This window comes from Synchiropus splendidus, chromosome 1 (genome assembly GCF_027744825.2).
Source record: "Synchiropus splendidus isolate RoL2022-P1 chromosome 1, RoL_Sspl_1.0, whole genome shotgun sequence".
NCBI lineage: Eukaryota > Metazoa > Chordata > Actinopteri > Syngnathiformes > Callionymidae > Synchiropus > Synchiropus splendidus.
In genome coordinates, this window is record NC_071334.1 from 14167580 (window position 1) to 14183789 (window position 16210).

Consider the following 16210-nt stretch of genomic DNA (forward strand, 5'->3'; position numbering starts at 1 on the left):
GGAACGATAAAAGACCCGAGAGATGTTGTTGTGGTGAGTCCCGGTTTCTGGAACATTCTGCCCTCCACTTTGATCTGGGACCCACCTACATTCCAAGGATATGTCAACAGTACAGCCATCAATTCTTTGAGGAACATTTTCAGCACATCTGTCACAGGAGAAAGCAAAGATGACCATGAGAGCAGAAGAGTCTGAGTTTTGTAATGCATGTTTATGACATCACTCTTACGGAGACTGTCCGGCCGTTCAAACAGCTGCAACTGTACCGGTTCAGGTGTATGAATACTGCGCTAAACTTTATAAAACAAATTAATAATAAAAACCTCACAATTGCTCATTTGCTGTAACCTGGTCAGCTCATTAACTCAAATGTAAGTTTAGATAATGTGCAATGCTAACAATGCATTGACTGTTAATGAATGGAAACTCTGTACTTACAATGTTTGAGTCTCGAACTACCATCAGTCATGTGACCCGTCTGCTCTGACTCAGATCACCAGCCTAAACATAGGTGTCTTAAACCAAACAAGAGAATTGTGACTGTTGTTGGAAAACATATGACAGTCATTTCACATTCTGAATGAGGCACTAATGTTACGCTTCATTGAAAATCATCAAAGAGTCAGAAAAATTGCATAAACTAGACTAATTATGCAGAAGAATAGGTTGCTGAGTGCGTTGGGGTGTGTCCTTCTCCCTCCAGATGTTTTCTGCAGCTCCAAATATGGCTCCCACTGGTGGATGTGTGTCCCTGGTGACAGGAAGGTCACTGCTCTGGCCGCTTGATCAATATTGACTGTGTGTCCACAGTGCAGTGTGATACACACGCTCACTCACTCACTCCATACACAACACATTGTGTTTGCTCAAAACAGAGAATTGATGGCTCACGTGAGCGAAGCCATGTGAAGTTTTCTGGAGTATATTTAATAAAATACCTGCCATCTCCATAAACGTGTCAAGCTCATCATAGTGTGTGTTTGTGTTTCAGCACCAGCAACAGGTCGTCCAGGCAGTCGAGAGAGCCAAGCAGGTCACCATGGCTGAACTCAACGCGATTATCGGGGTGAGTCACAACACTCACTCACTCACTCACTCATACATTTGACTGGAGAAGGTTCTGATCTCCGGGCTGTTAGTGCTTCATCACCAATGTGCAGGTTCCTGTTGGAAACAAAAAGTCATGTCAAAGTGGATTATTTGTTGGGCAAATACCTGAATGGCATGAGACATTTGAGTCATTGAGGGCTGAATGTTGAAGGAGCCGTGTAACTTTCAAGGCCAGCGTCAGAGTGACGGAGCGACCCCTGAGCTGCTCATAAAGATGGCACTTTAAAAAGTGAAGAAAGATGTAGATTGGACATTTGCTTTTCGCAAAGACATTTGAGAACTACTGAGCATAATGAAAGATCAGTCAAGGATTGAGACGACTGACTTGAAAATTCTATTCACTCGTTCCTGACAGTTCCTACTTGGAACTTTCTCTCCTGTCCTACTTCCTAGTGTGACATCAGTAGAGACTACTGTATGTCAAGTCTCACTCTAGCAAACATTGCTGCGACTGTGGGAGGCAACCAGAGTGCCCAGGAAAACCTCTGTGAGGTCACCTGTACAAAGCCACATGGAAGCACATTGAACTGCTTCAGTGAAACTGGATGCAAAGTCTTCTGTGACTAGTAAACTCTCCTGATATCAATCTGATGGAGCGTTCAGGGGATTTGGTTCCAGTGTTCAGTCGACTGTTTGAATGGAGGAGGTTTGTAGAGCAGGAATGTCATGCTGAATGGTGGGGAGCAAAAATGTAAAACACTATTCACTTTGTAAATCAAAATGAATAGTGGATGATCTAGTTTCTTGTCTCTGTGGTGGACAGTTCACCAACTCAAGGTCCAGTTCAGCTCATGAAATGACAGCTGGTCCAGATGTGGCTTAAAGTCTGCCACTTAACTTGTAATTACGAATTCAAATACACTCAAATACAACGACTGATGATGTCATGCATGTTTTCATTTGATGTCAACAACCTCACAGCTTCAGCAGAACATTAGTTTAGTTCATACATCGGCAGAGACAAAATCTATGCAGGAGAATTCCAGAAGAATAACAGTGTCTTCAAAACCTCTAAAGTTGAGCAACAGTGTCCACTGAAACAACCAAAGCATGTGGTTATTGCTTCCAGTTTTACTGGTCCTTCAGTGAGCCGGTGCTGCTCATCGCAACAGCTCTGGTTGCGACTGTAAATCAAGACAACTCATGGCCGTGTGAGGCGCCGTTTGCACCTCTGCTGAGACAAGCTCCTGCATCAAAGTGTCACATCAAGTCCTAACACCGAGGCAAAACATTCTGCCATATAAACCCAGCTCGGGTTTGCCGCTGCATCACCGCTGACAAATTTATCAGATCAGCTGCCAACTCTGTGGAAGTGACAGTGAGGTGTCATAGATCAGAGCCAGATAAACAAGAGCAGAATGGTGATTTGCTGGAAGGCTGTTCTGTCAGGTTTCAGCTCACTCACTCACACTAGTCGTCTTTAACAACAACGCTCCGACTGATCCGATCGAGACAAAATCAGTTCATTGACAAAATCAGTTCACAGCGCTCAATAATACATTTTTAAAAAAGCCTGATTTGTGTTCTGTCTCTTCCAAATGTCTGATGAGAGGAGCCTCACGTGCACAAACAAAGCCTTCCCCGCACGTGTGGTCGTCCTCTCGCTGATGCCTGAGCCGCGATCACATTACTGTCTAGTTAAAGCTCTTTGTTCCTGCGGCCTCTTCAAATGCTGTTGTCTCTGAGGTGTCTGTGCGTGTAAGATGAGCACAGCAGCTTGACACAACAGCAGACGAAAAAAGAGCGTCATAATCCTTCCCTGAGGTTAACAGCCTTCCTTTATCTGTTATGCCGTGCTCCACCTTTCCTCCTCATGTGTTGTCTTCTTTGGATTCTCGTCATCCATCCATCCTTCAGCAACATCTTCCCCCTCAGTGCCGTGTCACCTTATTGGCCACTGCTATCTTACACTGCTTTACCTTCTTCTTATTTATGTTTTCATTTTCTTTCCACTTTTAAAGCCCCACAACACATTTTGTTTTCACTTCCATCTGTTCCAATATTGCTGTGTTTTACTTGTGTTCCCTTTATTCCCCTTTGGTAGCTTTTAATCCACAATTTTCTGTTTCACTCCCCGCCTCTTGTTTGTTTGCCTTCTAACCATCTTCTCTTTCTCCTGGCTTCCCTGTGGTCGCAGCAGCAGCAGCTCCAGCACCTGTCTCACCACGCTCCTGGCATCCCTCTGACGCCGCACCCGTCGGGCCTGTCCCTGGGTGCGGGCGGCTCGGGGCTCTTGGCGCTGACGGGGGCTCTGGGTGTTTCAGCACACCTGGCTTCCAAAGACGACCGCAATCACCTGGACGCGGAGCACCTCCGAGGTAAACACAGCAGCTCTGGCTCTTCCCTCCGCTCACTGTCGTCTCTGAGGGGCGAGGCAAACACAAAACAGCTTATTAGAATTCTGATGGATTTTGATGGATCACAGTGTAGTTCACAAGTAGATGCAATAGAATGCAAACCTGAAGTTTCCCACAGCTAGATCTCAGTTTGCCTGTTGCGTGTACAATAGATCCCAAAGGCGGCTCAGATCGCTCATAAATCATGAGAAAAACAACTTGCTCTGCTCCGAGATTTCATTGAGACGATATTTGTCCTTTAAATTAATCCTGTCTTTCAGGAAGATGCCTATCAGACTGTGTTATCTAAGAATTTATTTGTGGCCTGTGGGGGGCAGTAATGAGCATTTGCTTCACCCGCTCTGCCAGACCAGAAGAAGGAGAAGAACTGCAGTAGAAGAGTTTTGCCAAGCTGGCTGTCACTGCCCTATTTGCTTCTTCATCCCGTTTTGCTTCCAGGGCTCAGGCTTATGACGTCATTTCCTGTCCGCATGCGCACATTGGTATTTCAAGACGTCATTTCCTGAGTATATACTAATATTAACTGAGACCTCGTAGGCAAGATAGAAAACTGCATGCATATTGCACAGAAAGATCCAATTACTTCATCTGAAATCTTCGTTAAAATATCCAAATTGTTGAATACAAGTCAAATGTAGTGATATATATATATAGAATAAGGTTAAAATACAGTTAATACGTCGGTGTAGTACTTTAGTAATTCAAATTCTGCTTCTCTTGATGAATGTGTCGTGAGGCGTGGCGTAATGACGTTGCTAATTTTATTCTAATTTATGTGTCAAGCAGCTACACCCATGTGCGCATGTGGACAGGAAATTATGTCTTGAAATACCAATGTGCGCATGCGGACAGGAAATGACGTCATAAGCCTGAGCCCTGGAAGCAAAACGGGATGAGGAAGCAAATAGGGCAGTGACACTGGCACATTGTGAGAAGCTCTGGTATAGAAGCCCGGCAGGTCAAATGAAAAAAGTGAAAAAAAAAACTCACCAGGAACGAGAGAGGTAGTGCCACTTTCTCTCCTGACAGTCAAATAAGGGTTTTGTCACTGTTAGCTTAACAGTCAAAGTTTTAGATAAGATTAGATGTCCTTTACCTGTGTTTTGTTTCTAATGTATAATGCCATAAATAATATTGATATTCATATTCACATGCCTCATACAACTTTGTGTGGTAGACATTCAAGCTAAAAGGCAATATTTCCCATTATTTGTCAAACAATGACGCAAGGTATAAAACATTACAAAGTTGTCCTGCATTGTCTATCGACTTAGACAAGATAATAAGACTGTCGTTTGTCATTTTAGTTTTCTTGAAAGGGCGCAGGCTTGTCTTGCAAGATGTGTCTTGCTTGCTAACCCTAACCCTAAAATGACTGCAGTCAGGGAAGGTCCTTTTTGGGATGACCCGGGCTTCAGCTAAAGTCATCTGAAATTGTGAATAGATATATCTACAAAAGTAGAGTGAAAACCATTTAGGGAGGAGTTGTTTATATGTAAAAATTATACGTCAGCAAGTGTGAGAAAACCGCTGATTTCTCAACTAATATTTCTCTGCTCACTCATTTTCTTTCCAACACAATACTTTTAACATTTGATTCACTTTTGCGTTGATGTTAATGTTAATTGTCAGCAAGGATTATATTAATGGTTTTTCAGAGAAGTTAATGTAGAAATTTAAAAATACCAGTGTGGCAGAAAAAGAATCTAAATAAATAAAAAATGAGGTACAGAAAAATGGGTATTACAAAAATACCACGTGAATAACAATAATGAAAAATGAATAAATAAATGATTAGAGGAATCCCAGAGGGAAATTCAGTCATTCGACACATTTATTTGTTGTTATTTAATGTTTTTATTTTTACTCTTCCATGTTTTGACTTCCACCACTGATGTCACCAACGTGACCTTGTGAACTCTTCCCCCTACTGAACTCTAATTCACCTTGATGGATTAGCTGAGATTTTACTCAGAAACAAAAGACTCTTTCAAGAACAGACGGGACCTGCACAAAGAAATGAATCGGTTTAGAACAAAAGGATTTAAGAGGATGAGATCAATGTCTTCATATCTGAGTATTACCTTATCTGTAAAAGCCTCTGAACTTCTGTAGCTGTGGGTAAAACCTTAATAAGAGATGGAACACAGGGAGAGAGAGGCGGACACAATAGTGCTTTATTGGAGAGGATCAATCACAGTTCACCCAAACCTCCACACTATTATCGTGTTGTTGCTGTTATCGTGGCTGACGTCAAACCTGTCTCACCTCTGTTCTCTTCTGTCTCCCCACCACCGCAGAGGGAGCGCCCAGCAGGGTGAGTCCTGCCCGCCTGTGAGTGAGTGAATCTGTGTGTGTGATTAACTGAGAGGCAGGGAAAAGGGCTGTGAAGTGGCCTGGGTGTTGTGATGCAGTGGAGCTCACCACAACACGATAGTTGGTCAGAAGCAGCTCGGTGACTTGCTGAAAACATTTTCAGTTTCAGTGATTAAACACACTTGGATTCATTTGAGCGGTTTCATTTCCCTCTTGTGTCGATGTCGCCTCAGGCCAGGAAATGTGGCTGTGACGTTCAGAATCTCTGTCATATTCGGGCCTGAAGGCCTTTGCTAACATGGCTTCAAGCTATCCTGAAGCTGTGAAAAAAACCTAGAATTTTCCTTCTTCTGTTGCTTGTGCATTTTACACAGCATTACGTGATAATATCTCGTGAGGATGTGCGAGGAGAGCAACTGCAACCTGAAGGAGAGTTTCTGCACCAGCTACTTTCCTCCAAACTTTGCGATGTCCCTACAGAAATGTGGGGGTGGGTTTGTCGGCGCCTGAGAACGCCACGTTACAGTAGAACAATAAAATATTGTGTTATTATCTGATTTGCAGCTTTGTTCTGGTGTGCGCGGACACTTAGGGAAATGGAGGAGGAGGAGGAATATAATTATTGTTGAAAACCAAATCAAGTAAAAAATGTACCTTTCTATTGGAAGGCGTTCAAGTACTGAACTTATGATTGCTATTTCTCAAGGTCTCCATGGGAACTGAGAGGGAGCACAGACTTTATACAGTAACTAAATCATACTAACAAGTTATTTGAAGTTTTTGACTCCTGCTGTGGTCACCGTAGTCATATTCGACTAAGATCTCTTCAGTTAGTGAACTGAATACACTGCAAAGATGTTACATTACAAGCTGTATTGTTGGACAGAGAGTGTAAAGTTGAGTGTGGACTGCACTGAGCTAACCTCACCTCTAGGGTCCGCATCTGAGCGAGGGGGAGATCCAGCAAACTGCATGTTAGAGGCCGTAGTTCTCAAGAGGAAGCTGAACTATGCCGTAACGTCTACAGAGTTGGTTCTGTTAATTTGCAACACGAAATAAGTCTAAACGTATTTCTTAGTGAATCTAATTCAGCTCTGTGTTGCACTCGGCAGGAACCAACATTTTCAGGTTTGGAAGGTTTTGTTTACCATCTGAGCACTGGAGCTAGTTCAAAATGACGTTCAGGATCTGGAACTGAGGTCCAGCTTTTCTTGCTACTTATCGTCTAAAACGGCATGCAGAATTTAAGTATGAAGGTTTTAGCTGTGAAAAGTGCCTGTAAAGCCCCAGAGAGTTCAGGTTAAAGCTTAATGGCGCTGTCTGGAGTGTCTGCTCTCAACATTTGAAATAAAATGTTGAGGCACAATGAGCTCTTTCTCTGCACGCTAAGCTTTCTTCTTGTTATCTCTATCTCAAGTTTTTATGAGGCCCGGAACCTCAAGCAGGAAGGAGGTGACCAGAGAATGATAAGACTAACTGAAAACATGAATCACGCATTTCAGAGAGAAACAAGCCCTGGACAGTTACACCTTATCTTAACTGTATATTGAATCAGTGCCAGGCATAGTTCCCATCTGTCGATCACTAGTTCTTTGTTCTGATCACATTTAAACTTTCAAAGCTAAATGAGAGCATCTTTCCTCCATCTCCACTTCAGTGCTGACTATCATCAGCGTAAAAGTGGACGGGCAGGACAGTTGTGAACAGCAGGAAGACCGGAGCTTTTATACGGATGTGAAAAGGATTTAAGAGTGACTGTACTCTCCTCCCTCGCTCACCGCATTAAAAGCTGCTGCTGATGAGACAGAACATAGAAGTGAAGCCTCTCTGAGGTCCGCTGTGCGGTGGCTTCTCTTCCCGCCAGGCTCCTTCCTGTGTGACTCATTTCTGTGTTGAAGCAAACAGTCCTGTCCTCTTCTGAACAGGGGATGACAAGTGGCCCTCAGTGAACCTCTGCCCCCGCCCTCCAGACTGCACAATGCTGGATGGGCTTTTTCACCGTGCTCAGCACCTGGCCAGGCGCTATTGTAAATATGTCGCCGCAGCTTTATTACCCAATAATGAGAGTCATATTTTACATGATGCTGGTGCTTTGGAGGACGGCTGGGGAGGCTTGGTGCCTACTTGTGTCTGCACTTTGTAGCACTTGTGTCCGGTCCAATTCACATCTGTATTCACATCCTGTCAGTCACAGAGAGTTCACCGTTTCACTCTTCCTCTCAGATACGAATGAGAGAGTGAATGATTTATGTGATTGGAAGCATTTCAAGTGCAGATTCCAGCCTTCCATTTTGCCCTAATTTGATGTGTTTTGCCCTGCAGAGCAAGTCGGTGTCGTCCACAGACAGTCAGCCCAACGAGGAGCGTCAGGGTCCGTCAGGCGGCTACTCCTCCTCTCAGGGAGGGGCAGAAGCCAAGAGGAGGCGCTGTGACGACAAAGATTCCCTGCAGCCGCACTCATTCGTAAGTACTGCTTTTTTTTAATTCTTTCTTTCTATGCTGTGACGTCTTTGGGTTTGTCTGATCATTAGATTATTTATTGTATATTTTTGAACACCCTTAAAATTTGACACTGTCTCACATATCATCATGAAACATCTTGGAAAATATATTTTTGTTATAAAATGTGTGGTTGCATAATACTGACCCAAATACAAATTCGTGTCTGTGTGTGTACACGTATTAATGTTTTTATATGGACCAGTCTTTGAGACGGCATGGGAGGACATTTTGACAGGCACATTTTGTCTGACAGTTTGCTGGGACCAATTCTTGGTGGCACACATCTTTGTGTGGACCTTTTGCTATTTGTGGGGACCTTTTGCCGGTCGCCACGAAAACATAAAAACACAACATGCACGAGAACGTGTGTGTAAGAATGATGCACCTCAGCAGAATCCCTTACTACAACCAAAGTCTAACTCTTAAACACTCCTAGCCTCCACTTCCTCACTTGTTGTCCTCTGTCTTTTCTCTGTCGGGTTACATTACAGCTCCCATTTCTCTCTGTTCATCTCCTCAACATCACCTCTATTTATCACGTCATTTTCCCTCCCTGACCATTCCCCTTCTTTCTTCCTTTCTTTCTTTCTTTCTTCCTTTCTTTCTTTCTTTCTTTCTTTCTTTCTTTCGTTCTTTCTTTCTTTCTTTCATTCTTTCTTTCTTTCTTTCTTTCTTTTTTCTTTCTTTCTTTCTTTCTCTCTCCCTCCCTGTCTGCCTGTGTCATTGTGCCAAGAATAGGAGACCCAGTCCTGTTTTAGCTGTGTGTAATTAGCTAGTGCTGTCACTCCACACTGATGTCAATGGGAATATCAGGCCATGATCACATCAAAGCCCAGTTGCCATGGCGACTAAGTGCCATCATTCTCAACCCAGTAAAGCTGAGAGTAAGATGTCTGCTGAAGAGGTGCTACAGAGGCAGAAAGAGCAACAGTGTGTGATGTCGGCTGCTGATGTGCGTCATGCTCTCTGTGCGGAAAGCTGCGGGCAGGGGATGAAGCGAGTCTGAGACATCGATTCATCGATCCGCGTGTGTCCGTCTTCATCATGAAAGTTGAGGGGCGACAGGGGAGGGGACGGGCTCCAATAAACACAAAGCTGATTCTGCTGTTTTCCTCCACCAGGACAGTGATGGAGAGAAGAGTGAAGACAATCTGGTGGTCGACGTCTCCAATGAAGTAAGTTGCCTTTCCAAACAGGACTGGAAAAGAACAACGTAGAGACCTTCGTCGGATTTGTTTTTTTACCACGGTGTTTTCAAGCGTTAGCAACTCCATTTGGATAATATTAGCTCCCACTTATCACTGTCTCTTTGAGCCACAGCTGAGTGCTCTTTTCATCAAGTTATAATTAAGAGAAAGAATTGTCTCCGCCCAAATGGAGTCGGAGCGTCAAGCTGGCAAATGAGCTGCTGAAGACTTTTGCTGTGAGTTTCGGAGAGGTCTAGATGAAGATTTAACAGCAGTGTGTGTTTATTCCGTCACAATTTGGTGTCAACGCTCATTGTCAGCGTGGTTTTGTTAATAAAAACAGGAAGCTTTGTGATATGAGAGCGAGCTCTGACCTGTGGTGGTGTCAGACTGCAGACTTGGATGTTGCACTGGAGGTCATACTAAAGTGCTCTCTCTCGCTCTCTGGCTTCATTTGAAATATTGATTTGTATTTGTGTCTCCATGTCTCCTGCTTCATTTTTTCATTTGGGTGATTGTCCAGAGTGTGGTGTCATGTCGGCGTCACACACTTGAAGCCAGGTGCATCGCCAAGGAAACACGTCAAATGAATTTTGAACATTGATGGACGTATATTGCGCCATTTGCTGAGGGGAATGTTTGCAGAGCCTCTGTCTCTTCTGTCTGCCTTAGACTTAGATGTGTGTTTTCAGTGGTGCACATAAACAAAAACGCTTGCCAGGATCCTCCATGTTCTTTGATGTCACGCACTGAAGCTGAACGTGCCTCTTGAGTCATTTAGAAGCTTGAACAAGTGCTTGATACAGAAAAAAAATTTGTGTAATGTGAGAGGAATGGTTCCCGGGTGTGTTCTGAATCAGTGTCTGTGTGTGTGTGTATCGACCCTCGTGAGTTTTGGGGACAACACCCCTTGTGGGGCCCTTTTTCCCGACCCCACAAGGATAAGGGCTTCAAAATAACCGGGTCACTATAACTGGGTTTGAGTTCTGGTTAAGGGTGAGAGACTGGCACTGGGTGGTCCCCACAAAGAGATAGAGAGAGTGGGAGGCTGCAGAACTAAATTGTCAGTGCTGATCACTCCGGCCTTGTGAGAAGTGCTGACTCTGCTCTGGGAAGGCAGCGCTGCCTTGACACAGGGACGAACAGCCACACACACCCTCCCTGACTCACACGCACCAGCGGCCTCTTCGTTCTCTAATATTTCCCCTCTCAGTTGTTCTTAAATCAGATGACGTTTGCCACGAAGAAGCCTCAGCGGAGAGTGTAGTGGGAGCTGCTGCGGCATCATAAACATATCAGAATAGCTAGTGTGATGTCTAGTGTCTTAACTAGTGGGCGCCTACAGTACAGTCACTGTTGTTTAAGACAGAGGTTCTTCACCTTTTTGATCTTGGAGCCCACCTTTCCCAGAGCAAATGGGCCCCATTCAAGTGATAGAACTGAATCATTACTCTTGATTTCATTGTGATCAACAACCATATTTAATCTACTTACACGTAAACAAACCAAAATCTTGTGAAATGACGTCATCATCGCAAAGATATTTATTGGTCATGGAAAAGTCCAACCAGCACCAGCACCAGGTGCAGGTCATGTTAGTAAAGCAGGTCATTTACTAAAGAAAAAGTACACCTATATAATATAAATATAATAAAGCCATGTCTAAATATCATAAAATAAAATAATATATAATAATATAATATTAATATATATATATATATATATATATATATATATATATATATATATATATATATATATATATATATATATATATATATATATATATATATATATATATAACATATATCTAAGTCCAAAGAAGATATAAGTAAAGTGTAAATGAAAGTATCGCCATAAAATGTTTTCAAAACTGTGTCAACACCTGCTTTTATGAACAGTTTTTACTGTTGTTCTTTTCAAGAACTTCTCCATAGTTGTTAAGTATCACAGATTTGCAGCTCCAAGTCAATACAGTGACACACTACTGCCACCATATGTGGCTCATGGATTCAAACTGAGCGTCTCGCAGCCCAGAGGTGTAAAACAATCAAACCTTTAGCGGCCCTCTAAGAGGCGCCCGTGGACCAACCATGGCCCCCGGCCCTATGGTTAACAATGACTGGTTTAAGACACCTTTGGTGTCATATTCTGTTCAGGTGTCTCAATTGTCTTTGGAACACAACAATATTGCATCATTTAGCACCATAAATGTCACATTATTACAAAATTTAAGGGAGTAAAAAAGCCACCAATGTAGGATTTAATCTCAAGAAGTGTGGAGGCAGTACTGAACTACATCATCTGTTACTGGCATTCAGGAGCCAAACTCTCCGGTTGGCAGCCCACCACACTCCCCCCATGGAAACGGGTTGGACCGAGCGCCGAGCCTGAGGAAAGAGGCCCCCGGCTCCTCAGGAGGAGGAGAGGCGAACTCCACTCCAAATTCATGCAGCCCCACTCCGGCAAAAGCTAAGGACTTGACAACGGTAGGACCAAGCTCCTTCAAACCTGTTCTGCGGTACTGAGCTCAGTCAAGCCCACAAACTCTTGAGTCGAGTTCTTTGGCTTGGGGTTTGGGTGAAAATATGACATCAGGTTTTGAAAATGATTTATATTTGACCTGTGAACTCACTTACAGATGGACAAGTCTCAGTCTCCGTTGTCGAAATCGGGTACGCCTTCCCCGTCCCACCGTGAGGCCCTCACCCCGGGATCTGGCGGAGCTCCCGGACCAAGCACCTCATGTCTGCGTCTGGTCAGCAAAGCCGCATCTGCAGCTGACCCCCACGGTTAGCTTCCCATCCGACACACCTCTCAAGAAAATATCAGTTTTTCTGTATCTAATATGCAGTGGAAACTGAGATTACGAACCATGGCATGACATCATCAACCAGCGACATAGTTACAGGCCAGATTCTTTCACAAGGCTCATTCTTTTGTCTTTTGAATAATGATAAAAAAAGTCCCCGAGTGTGTTTGCATTCCTTGCTGAGGCTCAGCATCCTTCAACCCTTCGACCCTCCTCTGTCCCTTCCTCCCCAGCTCTCCGCAATCCCATGTCTGTGCCCCCTGGTTCATATCCGGCTCATTTTGGCGTGGTGTCCCACTCAGGGCTGAATGGGGAGCTGGCCAGCCCAGGTGGCTTCGGTGGGGCCCTGACTCTGTCCCCCCAAATCAGTGCAGCAGCCAGTGCCTACTCCCGGAGCCCCATGGTGAGTGAGCCTCCGTTTGTGGTCGTAAACCTGTTGCCAAGCTTTTGCTGACTGGCTTCATAGATAGGAAACGTTTCATGCTTGATGCCTCACCAGGTGCCGTACGACTCTCGAACTCACCTGCGAGCCCCGGGTCTGTCCTCCTCACTGCCCGGTTCCTCCGGGGGGAAGCCGTGAGTGACGATTCCTCAGCACACTGGCTCACGCTCACAGCTCTTGCTCATTTGAAACTACAATTTCAGAGCCTACTCCTTCCACGTGAGTGCGGACGGCCAGATGCAGCCGGTGCCCTTCCCCCCCGACGCCCTGCTGGGTCCAGGGATCCCTCGCCACGCCCGGCAGATCCACACCCTCAACCACGGAGAGGTGGTGTGCGCCGTCACCATCAGCACCTCCACTCGACACGTCTACACCGGCGGCAAAGGCTGCGTCAAAGTGTGGGACATCAGCCAACCCGGAACCAAGAGCCCCATGGCCCAGCTGGACTGTCTGGTATGTGGGCTCCAAACCCTCAGGTCCACGTTCGCCCCGCTCACCTTCATTCAGTTTTGCTCTTTCAACCTCTCCCACAGAATCGTGACAATTATATCCGTTCATGCAAAATTCTTCCCGATGGACGGACACTGATCGTGGGCGGCGAGGCCAGCACTCTGTCCATCTGGGACCTGGCCACGCCCACTCCTCGCATCAAGGCGGAGCTGACGTCCTCCGCTCCAGCCTGCTACGCCCTGGCCATCTCTCCCGACAACAAGGTCTGCTTCTCCTGCTGCAGCGACGGCAACATCGTGGTCTGGGACCTTCACAACCAGACGCTGGTCAGGTGAGTGCCACCCCTGAAGTTGGCATGACAAGTGAAAGACGTGGAGGAAACCAGAGTTCCGCTGCTCGCAGGCAGTTCCAGGGTCACACAGACGGAGCCAGCTGCATCGACATCTCCAACGACGGCACCAAACTGTGGACGGGAGGCCTTGACAACACTGTCCGCTGCTGGGACCTTCGAGAGGGACGGCAGCTCCAGCAGCATGACTTCACCTCACAGGTACAAACGGCTTCTCAATGATCCATTCTGGTGAAGAAAGAACTCACAGCTCCGTCGCTCCCTCCCCAGATCTTCTCTCTGGGTTACTGCCCGACCGGCGAGTGGCTGGCTGTGGGCATGGAGAGCAGCAACGTGGAGGTTCTGCACGTCTCCAAACCTGACAAGTATCAGCTGCATCTCCACGAGAGCTGCGTTCTCTCTCTCAAGTTCGCTTACTGTGGTGCGTTCACTGTTCATCGCTCCCCATTCAATGACTGCTATTTCAAGAGCACCAGACGCTGAATGTTTGATTTTTTTAGGAAAGTGGTTTGTCAGCACGGGAAAAGACAATCTGTTGAATGCATGGAGGACGCCGTATGGTGCCAGTATTTTCCAGGTGAGACAAGATCTTTACATTCGTTACAGTTGACTTCACACAGACCAGACTTTTTTCTGCCCATCTGTAACTCACAGTGGCGATTGGTTATCTCCACAAATGTGGCAAAAAGATACTTAAATGAAAATTGTTTGATACTTGACAAACAAGTATGAGCATTTTTGTGACCTGAACCTATAGACAGGACTAGTTTTGATAAAATATTTTGGATTATTGACTTTTTCCATTCTAATGCTACAGATTAAAACAAATAGTATCACTAGTAAAATGTCTTTCAATCATTCATTTACGGATTAGACTACCTTACATTTACATGTATTAGACTACATTAGAAGTCAATAACATATATGTTGTCACTGACACATGGCTGATCATCATGACTGACTTTTATTTATGATAATGAATTTAAGTGAAAAAATGAAAGTGAATGTGTGTAGTACAGCTATATACGTGTGACATGCTAATGATAATGCTATGAAGAGGGTGTGTGTGTGTGTGTGAGAAGGAGAGATTGGTTTATCTATTCTTGTTAGGACGAATATCTGGAAAGACACTGTGAAGACATTTGACTTAGTTTTGCTTGTCCAAACAAGGTTCAATTTGAGGATTAAAATTTCAAAACAACTGGGTCATTATAATTTAATTTAACTGTGGTTTAGTTTAGGTATGCTACTTGTTTTGGATGGTTAGGTTCAGGGTGAGGGGCTGAGGAAAGCACCATGGCAGGTCCCCACAAAGGTGGAAATACAAACACGTGTGTGTTGGGAAGCTGCTTTGGCAGCTCTCCTCTCTGTGGGTGGAAGGAAGAATCTGTCTATCTGCTTCGTCATCTAAATACTGAATGATGCTGCTGCCAAGAAGGAGGCAGGCTGGAGTCACTACAGAAGTCTTCCTCCTACTCTGTGCTTTATCTCGCTTCTCTGATCTCCCAGTGTTGTCGCAGCTATTAGCCCATTTGCACCAGCTCCCTCTCTTTCTTTCCCTCCGCTACAGAATTTATTCAAGTGGAGTTGGAATCCAGCATGTGTTCCGTCTGTTTGGTCGTGTTATTGTGTTTAAACCAGGGGTGGGATTTGATCTTAAAAATGTATCTAGTTAATTTGAGAATTTGTGATAAATTAATCTCATTTAATCACAGTTTGATGGTATAAGAATATTTGCCACAAGAAGCCACATTTTTCAATTTCAATGATTGTGGTGAATCAAATGATGGACCCATATATACATTTAAACAACAAAATATTGTTAACTCTCTATCAGTTTGACAATAGCACAATAAACCACAATGGTGGCTATATTCAGGTTTTTATATCACCTTATTAAAACTAAAGCTCTTCTCATGTCTTGAAAATATTTGTATAAGAATTTCAATTTTATGAGAATTTCAAATACATTCAAAGTAGTGGAAACCCTGGTCATTGTGTAGTGAAAAACCTCCCTGAACAAAAGCAAACAGAAGTTTTTGTTTGCTTTTGTTCAGGGATTCCTCCATGTTTGTTGTTGTTGTTATCATCCTAGCTGCCACGTGTCTTGTGCCTCAGTGTGGTCACTGGACCAGGAACTCCTGCACTCACAAAGGTTCCCTGTTGTCTGGAGAGCAAACTGTTCAATTAAATTTTTTTTTGTTATAATTAATTAAACGTAATTTACTTGTTAAAGTCCTACCACTAGTTTTAACATTTTTCGTGTTAATGTCTTGCCACCCATGCTATTGTCGCTCAGATCACCTGTCCGTCACTGGTCACACAAAACTATGGCTCGTGCACGGTCTTACACGTGCGGACAGTTTCCTTTGTTGTTTAGTTACAAACAGTAAAAACAGTTTCTGTTGTTTTGGCTTGTTACATGACAGATTTATGTTCCTCACTAACTTGTTTAGTAGTTTTGTTGTTGCCTTTGTCATTTACATTTGAGATGCCCCACAGTGTGTTTGTTGTATTACATTGTTTTGTCACTTGTGGTGTTCTTATTCCTTATGTTTGTCCCACTTGTTTAGCAATAGTGCACCTTTGTCAATGCTGGTATTTCAGATTCTACTGCAATAAAAATTATAATAATAAATAATTATTATGGTTGTTGTAATAGTTGTTGGAAGCCCAGCCATTGTT

At 44.2% G+C, this 16210-nt stretch overlaps 1 protein-coding gene across 3 annotated transcripts in view; it reads left to right on the forward strand.

Moving 5' to 3' along the window:
* Positions 1–16210, forward strand: part of tle2b (TLE family member 2, transcriptional corepressor b) — a 57565-nt gene that overhangs the window by 37951 nt on the left and 3404 nt on the right. Inside the window, exons 6-19 of one of the 3 annotated variants that reach the window (XM_053882597.1) lie at positions 992–1066; positions 3248–3428; positions 5768–5784; positions 8106–8246; positions 9407–9460; positions 11794–11961; positions 12114–12264; positions 12518–12687; positions 12784–12860; positions 12930–13179; positions 13260–13507; positions 13579–13726; positions 13796–13946; positions 14026–14102. In XM_053882597.1, the coding sequence (XP_053738572.1) occupies positions 992–1066; positions 3248–3428; positions 5768–5784; positions 8106–8246; positions 9407–9460; positions 11794–11961; positions 12114–12264; positions 12518–12687; positions 12784–12860; positions 12930–13179; positions 13260–13507; positions 13579–13726; positions 13796–13946; positions 14026–14102 (1908 nt within the window). The remainder of the gene's footprint in view (positions 1–991; positions 1067–3247; positions 3429–5767; positions 5785–8105; positions 8247–9406; positions 9461–11793; positions 11962–12113; positions 12265–12517; positions 12688–12783; positions 12861–12929; positions 13180–13259; positions 13508–13578; positions 13727–13795; positions 13947–14025; positions 14103–16210) is intronic. The other 2 variants (XM_053882783.1, XM_053882687.1) reach the window with 2 other exon arrangements.